Source organism: Ochotona princeps, chromosome X, assembly GCF_030435755.1.
Source record: "Ochotona princeps isolate mOchPri1 chromosome X, mOchPri1.hap1, whole genome shotgun sequence".
NCBI lineage: Eukaryota > Metazoa > Chordata > Mammalia > Lagomorpha > Ochotonidae > Ochotona > Ochotona princeps.
In genome coordinates, this window is record NC_080865.1 from 77,407,553 (window position 1) to 77,424,037 (window position 16,485).

General features: G+C 42.0%; 1 protein-coding gene across 4 annotated transcripts in view; it reads right to left on the reverse strand.

Moving 5' to 3' along the window:
* The window catches only part of LRCH2 (leucine rich repeats and calponin homology domain containing 2), a 102,458-nt gene extending 86,380 nt beyond the window's left edge, over positions 1-16,078 (reverse strand). For 3 of the 4 annotated variants that reach the window (XM_058658967.1, XM_058658966.1, XM_004590208.2), the window contains exon 1: positions 15,691-16,060. In XM_058658967.1, the coding sequence (XP_058514950.1) occupies positions 15,691-16,060 (370 nt within the window). Of the gene's footprint in view, positions 1-15,690 lie in introns of all 4 variants that reach the window. The other variant, XM_004590209.4, reaches the window with a different exon arrangement.
* Between the last annotated feature and the right edge of the window lie 407 nt (positions 16,079-16,485).

Genomic DNA, 16,485 nt, shown 5'->3' on the forward strand with positions numbered 1-16,485 from the left:
GGGTGGTAGGCAGTTAGGGTATTCTGGGTCCCCAAGTCATTTTTCTTCCCAAATATAAAGGGGTATTTTCCCCACCATGTCTTGGATTCACCAGAACACTTCTCTCCTAAGGCAAATGCATATTTTATCAGGAGTCCTTCCCCCAGGAGACAAGGGTGACATTAACATATCTATTCCCCACCTGAAGCCTCCACCCAATTCTGTCTCCGGCCATTGCCAAGGGGGAGGGCTTCAGACTGGCCTCTTTATCATTAGAAAGGGACCAAGGAAGTTGGCCAGTGACACCTTTCTGGCCTTTTGTCCCAAGGCCAGGTACCATGGAAACCAGGAATCTCCTTTGTTTATGGAGAAACATCTTTGAGGGGAACCTTTAAAAGATGCTTTCCCCACCATTAGTATGGGTTTTTTTCTCTCTTAGCTTTTCCTCCTGCCACTATGGCAGGGGACTAGGGTGTTTTTGCTTTTCCTCCTGCCACTATGGCAGGGGGGTAAGGGTCTTTTTCTATCTCAGAACCCCCTCTCGTCACTAGGACGGGAGTCTCCTTTCTCAGCTTTTCTAATAAACCTTACTTTAAAACTAAACTGTGTCCGCATGAAAATTCTTCTTTCCTGCGAGACAAGAATTTGAGGTTGCTGCAGTATTCGGGGTTCAAAAACCCTACAACACTGGCACACCAGAACACAGGGTCTAGGGATATGCACAAAAGCATGTGTGGGCCCCTTGTAGGCAGGCAGGGCACCAGGCTGGCACAACACTCTGCCAGAGGACAAAGCTTGGGGATCTTTGTGCTCCCAGGCATGGAGGCTGTGGATTGCTCAGGGAAGTGGGTCTGGAGATATGTGGGAAGGAATACTGCTGAGGAAGAACGTGACAGATGAGGAATGACTTCTGTGGGACTTCCACCAACCAGGTCACTCCACTTGTAGGTAAATGAGGGTGCTGAGATTGGGTGGCTTAGAGGAGGGAAACCAGAGGCCCTTTTGAAGCCAAATCACAGCAGCTTTTGAGGCCAAACCAATACATCTGCCCATATGGAGAACCTAAGCTGCACTAGTTGGTATCAACCACTGCCTACCAACGCACAAGAAAGCCATAGCTGGAGGCCTGCCTAGCAAAGTTTGATCAAAGTACCCATGAGTGAGTGTCCAGGCGTAGTGCAGACCATGTGAGACTGCGCCATAACACTAATCACCTCAGGAGACAACTGTGTCTGGGAGCAGATTCTGTGGGGAATCATGAGCTTAACCCTGTAGGACTGCCATACCAGCTGGTTTACTCAAGCACTGAGGATGGTGATGGGTCAAATTAGGCATAACCATGGAACTCACCAATAATCATGAATACTGGAGTTAGGAACAAACCAGGCTGGACCAGTCTATAGCAACTGAAGGTACACCCAAGAATTATGTGTGGGGTATGCCAGACCACAACATCCACCAGGGCACAGAGGCCAAAACTGGGTGGTGGGAGTTGGGCGGGGGGGCAAATTGTGCCAGATAAGGGCCTAGCACCCATTGGCAAGTATAAGATCTAGGTCTAGGAATGGGCTTGGTAGGGGAACTTAAGGAACTCTCCTGTTGGGCCATCACTGGTGAGCACGTGAGTTAGGGCTGGGTGTTGGTCAGGCCCAGCAGGGTTGCTTCATTTGTCAGCAGGTGTGGGTTGGCTCGGGGTGGGTTTGGGGGGCAGACCAGGCAGGGTTCAGGCCAAACCATAGCAAATCGGTGTGTGCGGGAGCCAGGATGTGATATGGGCATCCTGGGCTGGGCTAGGCTATTACACATACTGGTTTACATGAAAGCTGGGGAGGGGGGCAAGCTGGGCAGGTCTAGGCTGCAGCACCCACCAGCAAGAGTTGGGGAAAGGGGTGTAGGAGAGGTCAGATTGCAGCATCAGATGGCAAAACCCAAGCCATCTTCTGATGGGTTTTCCAGGGCTGGGCTGGAGCAACCAGCAGCAAGCACATGATCTGTGGTTGGGAGTGATCCTGGTTAGGGAACTAAGGGGATGCCCTATCTAGGCTACAGTTCCCACTGGTGAACGTGAGGGTCTGAATGGGTGGTGAACTGGGCTGGATATGGGTACAATGTCCCTCAGTATGGCTGTGGATTGGGTCTGGGGCATGCAAGACTGTCCCAGGCTCCAGCACCTGCTGGTGCTTACAAGAGCCACAGTGGGTGTAAGACAGGCTAAGCTATGAGCTATGTCTCTGTTCCCACTGAACCATGCAAGAACTGGTTCTAAGGGTGGACCAGGCACCCATGCTGTAGCATTCAACAGTAAGAGCAGAAATGGGTGTGGACTGGTCAGGCAAGGCTTATGTACCTGGCAAGGCAGGTGGGCCAAGTTACGCTGGGCCAAGAACCCAGCAGTGGGCCCAATGCAATAGCCTAATGGCTAAATCTTCAACTTGCATGCACCAGGCTCCCATATGGACTCCATTTGTGTTCTGGTTGCTCCACTTCCCAACCAGCTCCCTGTTTGTGGCCTGGGAAGGCAGTAGAGGATGGCCCAAGGCATGGGGACCATGTACCTGCGTGGAAGACCTAGAGGTCTTTTGAGACCACATAATGCTTCAACCAATCGTATATAAAAGGTTCATGAAATGAAATCTATATTAGGAGAAAAAACTATGGATTTCAAATACTAAAATAAGCCTTTCTTTCAATCTCATTTTCCAAGAACTTAAACCTTTGTTTAATTTTTATTTGAAAGGCAAATGTAGAAACATATAGACTGAGATCTCTCATCTACTAGGTCAATCCCCAAATGCATGCCACAGCCAGGAGCTACTGCCAAAACCAGGAGCCAGGAAATCTTCCTGGGTCTTTCATATGAATGGCAAGATTCAGGTACTAATGCCATAAACTGTTTCCTCCCAAGTCCATTGGCAAAAAAAAAAAAAAACAGAATAGGAAACAAGTAGCAAAGACTCAAACCAGGCATCTGTTATGGGATGCATAATTCCCATGAATTCGTTGAAGTATCTTCATACATATCCAAAAGAAATGAAGACATATTTAGAGGAAAGCTTGTACAAGAATATTCAGGGCAGTGTTACTTATATCATTCCCAAAGTAGAAACAATCCAATTGTCCATCGTGCTATGAATAAACAATATATGTAACAGAATATTATTCAAAAGCAAAGAGGAATGCTGCACTCATACATGCTGCACCACAAGGTAACTTTAAAAATATTAAAGTAAATGAAATAAGCCTTTTACAGAATTCCCTATATCATATGAATCCATTTATATGAATTGTCCAGCATAGGAAACCTTTATAAATCAGTGATTGCCTAAATGGAGTGGTGGGAGTATGGGAAGATCGGGAGAATATCCCAAGTCAGGGATATGAGTTACTCTTGGGGATAATGAAAATATTCCAAAATTAGATCGTTTTGATCGGAGCTCAACCAATAACCACTAAACATTAACAGATAAAATGGGTTCATTTTTTATATGTGGATTCTATCTGAATAAATTTATAAAGGAAAAAAGTGCGGAAGGCTGAACATGGGAAACGATCCATACATCCAAACAGAAAATTGGAGCTTACCTTCCATCACATACAAAAATTAATTCTGGGGTAGGTGTTGTGGCATGGTAGTTTAACCTGCAGCTTGGAATGCTGACATCTCATATCAGAACACTTAGAATTGAGTCTCACTTCCATTTCTAATCCATTTTCCTGTTGGTGCACACCTTGGAATGCAGAAGACAGCCAAGTAATTGTGCCCCTGCCACCCATCTGGGAGACCAGAGGAACTCAAGGGCCCCTGGATTCAACATGGCCCAGCCACAGAAGTGGTCTTTTGGGGAGTGAACCAGTGGATGGAAGATTGACTGTCTTTCTGTCTCTTCATATGTCTCTACCTTTCAAATAAAATGAAAGTCGATAAATATTTTTAATGGTGACTTTTTTTCACATATGAGCTTGATGAGATTCAAAGATGCTATTATACATGTCGTTTTCCTCTCTGTATGCATAACTACAAAATCTGATGCCTGCCAAAAAAGACAACCTTCCACTTTCTTTATAAAGCTCCACTTGATGATCCAACAACACGATGTCATTTCTCCCACTTTGAACAGGCATTATAGTCTGTTTTTACTTATAACATTTCTCTCACTGTAACCTGGGGTTTATCAACCTTGGCACCACTGGCATTTGAACTAGGCAAATCGACTTTGTGGAGTGCCTTCTTCGCTGAAGGATGCTTGGCAGAATCACTCCCTTCTCGCTACTGACCAGTTGTCAACAGAACTTCCCAAACGGTGGGGAAAAAAACATAACTTCAGGCACTGGCAACTATCTCTCTTGGAGGAAAAATCTACCCTACTCCCCCAGTACTGAAAACTAATATCTAATCTATAGAATAGGCATGCGAGTTCCAACTTTATACAAATATAATGTAACAAATTCCTTGAAAGCTGTGATTTGATAGTCATTACATAAAACCAATCAGATAAACTCATTCTGACATGCGTAATAAGGTAAAGATGTTCAATTCACTATTTTAATGCACATTTTTTTAAAATGCAACTGATTTCCCATTACATATAGACACCCCCAGCCATTTATTGATCATAGTTTTTAAAAGATTTGTTTCTTTGTCTACGTGAAAGAGTGACAGAGAAAAAGAGACAGAATGAAAAATCTTTCATTTACTGTTCTGCTCTCCAAACATTAGCCACTGGGCCCACTATAGTAGCCTAGGGGTTAAAGTCCTCACCTTGCAGATGCCAGGATTCCATATGGTCTCCAGTTCCTGCCCCAGCTTCTTCAGTTTGCATTCATCTCCCTACTTTTAGCCTACGAAAGCAGTCAAAGACAGCCCAAAGTCTTGGGACCCTGCACCCACATGGGAGACCCAGAAGAAGCTTCTGGCTCCTGGCTTCAGACCAACGCAGCTCCAGCCATCAGGGCCACTTAAGGAGTGAACCAGTGGACAGAAGATCTTTCTGTCTCTCTTTCTCTCTGCAAATCTGCCTTTTCAATAAATAAATAAATAAATCCAACTATCAACCACTGCCAGGACTGGACCAGAACAAAGCCAAAAGCCACAAACCACATACCCAAGTACATGAGCCATCATCTACAGCCTTCCTCGGAACATTAGCAAGAAAGCTTGACTAAAAGCAAAGGAGACACGACTGGAACCTACACTCAAATATGGGATCCAGGTGTCCCAAGCAGCAGCTTAAACTATGTCACAATGCCAACTGCACAATTATTTAAGAAAGGAAAAACTGGAGCTAACATTGTGGCATAGTGAATTAAGCCACCACCTGCAATTCATACATCCCACGGGGTAGCAATAAGAGTTCGCAGTGCTCTACGTCCAATCCAGCTCCCTGTTAATGTGCCTGGGAAAGAAGTGGAACATGGCCCAAGTACTTGGGTTCTGAACCCACATGGGAGACCCAGAATAATCTCCCAGCTCCTTGCTTTGATCTGACCTATCCTAGCTGTCACAGCCATTCAAGAAATAAATCAGAGAATGCAGAATCCCTCTTCCTCTCTGCTTCTCCCTCTCTGTGTAACTTTCAAAACAATTAATTAATTAATGTTTATTAAAAATGGAAAGAAAAATGCTAGGTTACGCAAATTAGATTTTCTTAGGAAAATAATTATTAACCATGCAGCTCTTAGCAAAAGCCAAATTCACTATTGTTCTAGAATTGGTTGGTCTCTACAGAGTTCAAATGCAAAATATTAAGTTATTTGTAAATCTTGTCACCTTGAGTTCCTATATTTCACAAAAATTAATTAACTTAAAAATAAAATGACAATTTGTCACTATAAAGGAGTAAACATAATCAATAGTATCCACAAATATGATGGCATTTATTTTCCTATTTAGAAAAATTTTTCTTTAAAAAATCTGCTATGGCTAATTTGGGGAGTAAGCCAACAGATGGAAGATCTTTCTGTCTCCTCTCTATAAATCCGCCTTTCAAATAAAAATAAATAAATCTTAAGAGCAGGGAGCTGGGTGCAGTGGGGGGAGTCAAGGGAGAAGGCAGTGGAGGATGGTCAAGTCCTTGAGGCCCTGGACCCACGTAGCAAACTCCATGAAGGAGACTCCACAAAGGAGACCCACGAAGGAGGTTCCAGGTTCCTGCTTCGGCTCCTGCCTTTGGATCACTCAGCTCTGGCCACTGCAGCCATTTGGAGAGTTAGCCAACAGATACATGGAAGATCTTTCACTACACTCTCTCTGTAAATCCGCTTTTCAAATAAAATTAAATCACCATTTTTTAAAATATGCTAACAAAAGCATGTTACAAAATATTCATTCTTTAATTACCTATTATGGTCTGCTGAGTGGTATTATATAATTGAAAAATAATGATTTTTTTATTTGCAAAAGGAGAAATGTACAGACCAAAGTTGAAGTTTGACATTTTGCAAATACAATGCACTAGTTTAAACTGAGATAAACAAATTTCAATTGTTATAAAATCATGATATACAGTTTTCTTTTATTACACTGAATGGTTCCCAGGAATGTTGAATTATTTCCATCAGAGAGAAGTAGACAATCATTTCTGGAACTTCTTGGAGGTTTGATTAGAAAAATCTTGCTTCAAGAAGTACCCAAATGTCCAAAATGCAGAGAAAAACAAGGATTTCCTTTCTAGGTCCTGACGAGAAGCAGTCTCTGCAGAATCAGGGGGACAGAATAGTTTGAGTGCCCCCCAAAATGAATTGTTGGGCATTCTGCACTGAGATAATGATGCACTCTTTTGCACACTTAAACAGTGTGCTTTGGAACTTCAAAAAAGAAATATCACTTCCATATGTTCAGTCTTCAGTTACTTTGATTTGTGAAAAATATCCCTAGCATCACCTTCTATGCTGTATTTTATCTATCTTTATGCCTTCAATGCCCCAAAGTGTTCTAGTTTGTATTACAAACAATCTAAATTGAAAATATGAAAATTTAAACTTTAAACAACACATTCTACAATATTCTAAAATATTCTAATCAACTATATTCCTGGGTTTTTATCTTAGTTTTTTTAAGATTTATCTTATTTTCTAGACTGATTTTACAAAGAGAAAAGGAAAGACAGAGAGAGATGTTCTGTCCTTTCATTCACTCTCCAAATGGCCACAATGGCTGGAGGAAGAGCGGTTCAAATTTAGGAGCCAGGAACTTCTTCCAGGTCTCCCACAAGGGTGAAGTGACATAAGGACTTGGGCCATCTTCCACTTTCCCAGGCCCACTAGCAGGGAACTGGATCAGAAGCAGAGCAGCCAAGACTCAAATCAACACCCACACAGGATGCTGACACCACAGGTGGAGTCTTAGTCTACTATACCACGGCACTGGCCATGAAGGGTTTTTGGTTTTTGTCTATTTTTTTTTTCATTTAATATTCAGAGTTATAGAGACACAGAGAGTTCTTGCATCCACTGGTTCACTTTCCACATGGCTACCATGGCCACAGCTGGGGTAGGCCAAATCCAGCAGCTTCTTCCGGGTATTCCACATAAGTGGCAGAGTCCCACACACTTGAACCATCTTCCACTGCCTTTCCATTAGCAGGGAACTGGATTGAAAGTTCAGCAGCTGGGACATAAACTGGCCCCATATGGGATGATGGCATCACAGTTTTCCCAAGCTAACTTAACTCCCAAGAAAAAGCCTTATGTTACAGTTACACAAGGTTTATTTGTACAGTTTATTCAAGTATACTATTCGGAATACTGTATATCATAACGTAATTCTTTTCTAATTATTATATACATTACTATATGTATTTGGCTATTTAATAATTTTTTTTTAAATAAAGTTTTCAAGAACAAGAACCATGCCTTCTTCTTTTCTGTTGGCCACAATCATTTTTCCAAAGTAGAATTCAATAAATCGCTACTTAATGAATGTATTCTCAAATCATCAGGCAGAAAGATGTGAGAACCTATGCAAATAGCACATGAAAAACCAAACAGGCCACATCATATAACAAAACCATCAAGTTAGATAAGCATTTTTTAGATTAAAATGCTTCTTGCTGTAGTGTTTAATCACAGTTCATAATCATAAAGAGAATGTGATACAGTGGAAACAACACTAGGATATTATTAAACCTGGCAAAGCCACATTCTGCCATACACTTGTCATTTCACTTTGAATAAACCACTTAACCTCTCTCAGCCTACAAGGAGTAATTACTATTCACCATGCCAAGCTCACAGGGTTATTACTTGGACACAATAGGATAATATATCTGAAAGTGCTTATAAATTTATAAAGAGCTGTATAAATTGCATCATTTTAATGGTGAATATGCCCTCTAATTTAAAATAACATTTTAATTTAAAATATGAACTTGCAAAAGAAAGAAATGAAGGGACAACTACTCATGCTTTAAAATTCATTACTGAAGAAAGCCAATTACAAGTAGATTTCAACAACTCAAATTCAACCTACATTTATGAGCTAACCATCAAAAATGTGTTTCACGTTCACATTTTCAGGAAGACATTCAATGTATAAGGCAAGGCAAATATCAGAATCAGGCCACAAAATAATAATCACAAGCACATTCCGCAAACTCAATCAGAGTAAAGATCTTTACCTATAAATAGATCCTCACCACAAAACACATGCTGCATTTTTCCAGTTCAGTTTTAAACCTGACCCAATGCACCACACCCCACAGTTGAAAAGGTGAACAAACACATGTAGGAAATGCTAGAGTTGATGGCTGATTTACAGGAAACGCAATTTCCAGAGCACAGCACAATCTGATGTATGTAACAATTCTGAAATCCGTTTCACAGACCTCCTGCTCATGGACATAAAGAGGTGGTGTTGTATAAAGAAGCAGAGGAAGCAGCTGCAAGTGGGCTGCAACACTCACTTATTTGTAGAAATGGTGACAGGGTCATTTGAGAAAAGTTTTCAAAATTCTTTGAACACCCATTTCAATTCATTTGCAAATCAACAAATTATCCTAAGTATTTAGCTGGAGTAAAAAGTTTGAAGGCAATTACGCCTTCATCTTGCGAAATCCACCCACAGAACTCAGAAAAGACATTAGAGTCAGAGTCAGAGATTTTCCTGAAACAGGTTATCAACTTTCTGATCCCGGGTTTTATGTCCTGATGTGAGTGAGGACTTTAATCAGAAGGGTGCCTGGAAGGCCAGATCTACTCAAAAAGGTCAGGCACAAGGAACCATTTAGCATCAAATAAATTTCCAACCCTCCCCCTCCTTTTAAATGTTAATCTCCTGGGAGAGACAGCCATAACCATTTAGTTTTGCACTTCATACCAGCAAAGAGAAGTAACCCTGAAGAATGACACAAAAATGAAGTATAGCAGGACAAAGACAGAATTGCAAAGAGGAAGGCACCAGAAATGAAACTTTGTCAAGAAATGCCTACTATCCTCACAGCAGTCCTGTTACAGAAAACAAGACTTGGGGCCCAGCATGGTAGCCTAGTGGCTAAAGTCCTCGCCCTGCACATGCCAGAATCCCATATGGGCTGCGGGTTCTAATCCGGGCAGCCCCGCTTCCCATTTAACTCCCTGCTTGTGGCCTGGGAAAGCAGTCATGGACGGCCCAAAGCCTTGGGACCCTGCACCCGTGTGGGAGGCCCGGAGAGGGCTCCTGGCTCCTGGCTTTGGATCTGCTCAACTCCGGCCGTTGCAGCAGCTTGGGGAGTGACTCATCAGAGGGAAAAGTCTTCCTCTCTATTTCTCCTCCTCTCTGTATATCTGACTTTCCAATAAAAAATAAATAAATCTTAAAAAATTTAAAAAACAAGATTTGTTTATATATTACTGCAAATTTATTGAACAATGCTAAATGTAAATCAGTTACACATGGAAACTACAGGTTCCTAGAGAATCTCTATTCACAATATGATGTCGTGAGTAGACACAACACAATAGACAAAAAATAAAAACGGTATCTGCTTCACAGTCTCTTCAAAAGTACAGTGAACTAGAACAATAAGTTCCTAGTTTTAGTTTTCACTTGCTTGAAGTGGCATTGGGCTAATCACTAAATTTTAAAAGTGTTTTTTCATTCAAACAACAAATACTTCTTGAAGGTCTAAAAAGCAAGTTTTTTTTAAACACTTATTTATTTTTATTGCAAAGTCAGATATCCAGAGAGGAAGAGATACAGAGGAAGATCTTTGTCCGATGATTCCCTCCCTAAGTGACCGCAATGGCTGGTCTGTGCCAATCCAAAGCCAGGAGCCAGGAACCTCCTCCAGGTCCCCTATGCGGATGCAGGGTCCCAAAGCATTGGGACCATCCTTGACTGCTTTCCCAGGCCACAATCAGGGAGCTGGATGGGAAATGGAGCTGCCAAGATTAGAATCAGCGCCCATATGGGATCCCAGTGCATGCAAGGCAAGGACTTTAACCGCTAGGCCACTGTGCAGGAACCAAAAGTGAGGTTTTTGATGGTTACTCTACTATAAACACACATTAGAACAACTTCGAATGCTTTCTAAGTCCTTTACCTTCTGATATTCTGAATTGATTGATCTGGAGTGGGGCCCAAGAATGGATTTAAAAAAAAAAAAAAAAACCCTTCTTTATAAGGCATTAAAAGATGGAGAATTTTATCATGTTCCTGAATCAGTAGAATCAGCGTCATCAAAATGTTCATACTAACAAAAGTAATACACAGATTCAATGCAATCCTAATCAAAATCCAACAACATTCGACTCAAAAATTCATCTGAAAACATGAGATCACGAATACCCAAAGCCATCTGAAGGAATATAAATAAAACTGGAGGAATCACAATTCCAGACCTCAGGATATACTACAGGGAAGTGGTAATCAAAACAGTCTGGTACTGGCACAGAAATAGAGAAGATCAATGGAACAGAATAGAAACACCAGAATGGAGCCCACACATGCACAGCAACTAACCTTCAATTAGAGAAGTGAAAACACTCCAGGGAAAAAGTTTAGTCTCTTCAACAAATACGATTGGGAAAATTGGATATCTGCTTCCATAAGCAGGAAACAAGACCTCCACCTACTACCTTAAACAAAAATCAGCTCTCAGTGGATCAAGTACCTTAATCTGTACCCAGAAAATCATCAAACAATCAGAGGAAAACATAGGAATCACTCTACAGGATGTAGAGGAATACAGGAATAGGCAACTACATCTTAGAAAAGTCACCAAACACACAGTCAGTGCCAAAATAAACACATGGGACTACATCAAGCTAAGACGCGTCTGTACAACAAAGTGAAGAAGCAACCAACAGAAAGGGAGAACATCTTTGCACACTACACAACCGATAGGGGACTAATATCCAGGATTCACAAATAGCTTCAGAAATTCAACAACAGCAAAACAAACAATCCTCTGAAGAAATGTGTGAAGGAAATGAGCAGATACTTTTCAAAACAACAAATTCAGAGGGCTAACAGACATGTAAAAACATGCTCAGGCTCCCCAGCTAGTAAGGAAATGTAAATAAAAACTACATTGAAGTTCCACCTAATTCCAGTGAGAAGGGCCTACATACAAAAACCTACTAACAGCAACCGCTGGCATGAATGTAGAGAACAAGGTACCCTATTCCACTGTTGGTGGGTGTGTAGGCAGGTATAGCTACTATGGAAGTCAGTATGGAATGTACTAAGACAACTGAAAATTAATATATCGGATGACCCAACTATCCCATTCCTGGGAATAAATCCAAAGGAAACGATACCTACACATGAGAAAGCACCCTGTAACCCTGTATTTATAGTAGCACCATCTACAATACTGAACACTGGAAACAATCCAGATGCCCGTTGAAAGAGGGAATGGATAAAGAAGCTGTGGAATACTATTCAGTTAATTAATTATTGCATGGAATACTATTCAGTTAATTAAAAGAATGAAATTCTACCATTTGCATCAGAATTGTTCCAACTGGAGACCACTGAGTTTAGCGAAATAAGTCAATCCCAAAAGGGCAAATATCACATGTTCTCTTTGATATAAAGTAACATTCATGCAAAATACAAAACAAACAGATGTATAGGTGAACAAGCATATACATATATTGTCGTAGGTGAACTGTATAATGGACACTAGCATACGGGGAAATGAAGCTACATTGCAGTAGACATCTCTGCTCCTGAATAAAAGGAGGACTCCCAATGAAACAGTCAAATATACCTTAACAGCATGATACTAGATTTTCTACCATTCTATCTATACCTACAATGTCATGATACACTTAAATAAGAGATTGAGAAACTTGTAAATGTTGATAAAAGTATACTACCATAACAATACGGGGGGAAGTGGTGGAAGGGGGGAAAAAGGGGGGGAAGGGAAGGGGGCAGCAGGGAATCCCTATACCTATAAAATTATATCATGAGAAACAGTAACAAAAAGGAAAACAAAAACCTTCTGTGATTTGAACTGCAGAGTACAGAACAACTGGTCTATTTTGGCTTACATATATTTGAAAAAAAGGGAATATAACACAAAAAGCCCTCCCCCCTTCTTTCAAAATTTCCCAATTTCCCCTGATGCAATGGTTTCAGCCAGATCTTTACTACCTCTCACAAAAATGAACAGAAGAGCTTCTTAGTTATTTTCCTTTCTCCCAGTCTCTTCACAAAACAATAAACCATTATAGACTTGCTAACTAGTTAATTGGTCTTTAAAATATTACTCCATGGAGAATCAAGGTCTACTGTGTGTACATGTATGTGCATGCATATATATGTAACATCAAACATTCCCTGCATTTCTTGTTTCAGTGTATCTATTTATACATAATGTATGATGGTCTCTTTGCATTCAAAGCTATCGTCCCATAAATGCTTAATGGCTGAATTTTGTACAAAGCAAGTGGCAAATTAACTCTCCACCTATGATGCCAGCCTCCCTTATCATAGTGCCAGTTCCAAGTCCTGGCTGCTGTGCTTCCAATCTAACTCCCTGTAAATGAGCCTGGGAAAGCAGGAGATGAAGGGCCAAGTGCTTGAGCCCTTGCCATCCATATGAGAGATCTAGACGGAGTTCCACACTCCAGTATGCAGGCTGGCTCAGTACCGGCTGCTGTGGCCATTTGTAGAGTGAACCAGCAGGCAGAAGACTTGTCTTTCTCTATCTCTTCCTCTCACTCTCTGCCTTTCAAATAAATAAGAGAACTTATGAAAATATTTCTAAATTATTTGAAAGGCAAAATTACAGAGAAGAAGAAAGGGAGAGAAAGAGAGAGAGAAAAAAAAATCTTCCATCCATTAAAATCGGTTTGCAATGGCCAAGGCTGAGCCAGGCCAAAGCCAGGAGTCAGGAGCTTCTTCAGGGTGTACAACATGGGTGCAAGGACCCAAGCACTTGGGTGATCTGATGCTTTCCCATGCCATTAGCAGGGAGCTAGATCAGCAGGGTGTCCATATGGAATGCTAGCTAAGCAGCTAACTCACAGTGTTACAACACCAGTCACTCAGGTAAAAATAAATAAATAAATCTTTCAACAAACAGCAAACAGATCACCTGCAGATATCTCATTCAAATGGAAACAAGAGCACCAGGACTTTTTTTTTTAACTCTGATTTTGAAATGGTCCCATGTATTTAAGTGAAAAGTAAAATGAAGGGGAATTACTTCAATAAGTCCCATGCTACTACAAACACTAATAAAGTTTATGATGAGTAAATGCTTATCAGATAAAATAATTCTGGTTTGTGTTGAAGCTTGCTTTGAAAACTCAACACAATGAAGGTTTAAAAGCCAAATGTTATATCTGAGAACATTATATTCATTATTTATAAGCAATATTATCTAAACCAATAAAATGAATCCATAATGAGATAACTGATATGTATATAGCGTCTTTTCTCCATTTAAGGGACTCTGCATTTCTTAGAGACAGTAAGACACAAATAAAAAATGCAAAGAAAGCCAGCACGGCTTGGCAATAAGTACCATGGGAATTCAAAGACACAGGAGACTTCTGTAGTCTAAGGGAGCTGGAGATGGTTTCTTGGAAAAGCTAGGGTTTGAACAAAAGTAAACAGGTGGAGAAAAGGGGAAATAGCAAACATTGATGGCCCTATACAAAGAGGAGGCAGAAATGCACAAAATATATTGAAGGAAAGCGATGAAGTTGGGAGAGTGGGTTCTGTTTAGGAGCAGTTCTGAGATAAGGTTTCAACAATAAACTGCAGCCAGAAAGTGAAAGCCCTGAATGCTAAGCTAAGATGCTTAAACTTTATCTTCTAGATAAAAGGAAGCTTTATATGTTATAAAGAACAATATACAAAGAAAGATACCCTGTAACAATGCAGACCGAAACCATTTTCCTTGAAGCCTTTGAAGAACATTCCAAAATAACATAATATCCTGCCAAAACAGTCATGAACATGTGAATATATTGTTTAGGAAATCTGTTGAGAGTTAAGGAGTAAACAGTCAAACCTGCTTTCCAAATTACAAAATTAGGTGAAAATAACAAATTTACACTTCTCAGAAATCCTGAGAACCAGTCACGTCCAAGCTTCAATTTTACATTTTCCTCCTCTTGCAACACACATACCTTGATAAAATATGTAGTAACTAAATATTTTGAAATTGTCTTGTTCTTAAACGACTTTTACTACTTCTCATTATGTGTGAATTTACTGACTATATTGTTTCAGAATTCAGTACTTCTGCTAAAATAACTTTGTGCATGATTTCTTTCATCACAGCAGATACAGAAACAGATAAACAACAAACTTAAAAGACTGTGAAAAGCAAAAACCCTTTCATCAAACCAAATCATACATAAAATAATCAGAAGGGGAACAGTGTGTTGACTTATTTAAAAAAAAAAAAACACCCACAACAAAGACTTCCAGACACAGTGCGCAAAACACTACAATGGCCAGTTTCTCATCCAAAAATGATAATCCATTACTCCACAACTCCATTTTTTTTCCTCTGAGAAACCCTTAAAATTTGGGGGTATTTCTGCTATAAGAATGAGGACTCCAATATCACTCAAAACGAATAGCTTCCCCCAGGAACCACGTTAAGTGATTGATGATTTAATTTGCCACTGCAGCAAATACTAATTTGCCCACCACTACCTCCTCAACAAACCAGAAAATGAAAAATCTCAATCTTTAAGGGCATACGTGACAAGAAAGAAGCCAAGATTGTCTTGGGATGATTAAACCACACACAACGTAAGAACACAGAGCACGCCGATCCTGCTGCTGTACTGGAGAAAGGCGCTCTGGCGCTCTTGTGGGCATGGACGTCTTTAAGGAGTATGTGCAGCTAGGATTTATGGATTGTGTGCTCCCGGGTTTTGTTGTTGTTCCGGAAAAGAAGGAACATCCAGGAGTTGAAAATGCATTAACGAGGGTGTTAAGCCTCCCTCTTACCCTTCCTGGCTTTAGTCGCCTCCACAATAATGCCCTTCCACCCACCCCCACCCCACAGGTCACCAGTTCAGATACATCCCTGGTTCAGGTCCCCACTCCCAGCCAACCATCCCCACGGTCCCTTCGGCGCCACTCGGGGAGTCTAAAGAATGAACTGCTCAGACTCCGTCAGCCTCCCCCCCCCGCCCCGCGCACTCGCCCAGACCAGCGGAGCCCAAGGGCTGACTACGCAGCCACCCACTCCATCGCCTCCTTCGCAGCCCAGCTTCCCCCTCCCCCCACCCCCACACACACCCCTGTCCTGTCACCTGCTTGGGTGGTGTCAGTCAGGTCGTAGCCGCAGCCGGGAAAGTCTCGGAGTTTCCTGCCACTGAGGCTCAGGATGCCAGAATTGCCCGCCTCCTCCAGGGCCCGGTCCAGGCTCCTCACGGTGTGTTGAGGCTGCACACTCCCTGGGTTCCACTGCGGCCCGTTAGGGAACGGCTGACCGAAAAGAGTCGGTACCGGGATGGGCACTACCGCGGTCCCGCCGCAGCCACCGCCGCCGCCGCCGCCTCCGCCACCTCCCCCTCCGGCCCCGCCGCCTCCGCCTCCGGCCCCGCCACAGCCACCGCTGCTTCCACCTCCACCACAACCGCCGCCCCCGCTGCTACCACCGCCTCCCTGACTCGCCGCCATGTTCCTGGGAGAGAGAATAGCCCCCGACAATACTCAGCCTGTGTCGTTGAGTGTAGGGGGTTCTTAGAACGCATGCGCAGGCTCGAGGCGGAGGGGGCGGGAGGGGGCGAGGTAGAGGGTGGAAAGGAACCCAGGGGGCGGTCAGAGAGGAGGTGTAGAATGGAGAGCAGACGACATTCGAAAAGGCACAACGCTTGCCTTAAGAAATGTTTGATGAGAGGAAGGATGCTGAAACCTGGCTGTACAGCTTTGGGTACCAAATCTCGTGAAGCGAAAAAAGCCGAACTATAGGTTGTTTGGGCGATTGATGCCCAAATCTCCAAGTTGCTCCACCTTTTTCATTATGCAAAACAAAAACAAACGTGACATAAGCCTGAAAGGGATTTCTTTCAGAATACACAGAAGCAGCAATTAAAACCACCAAG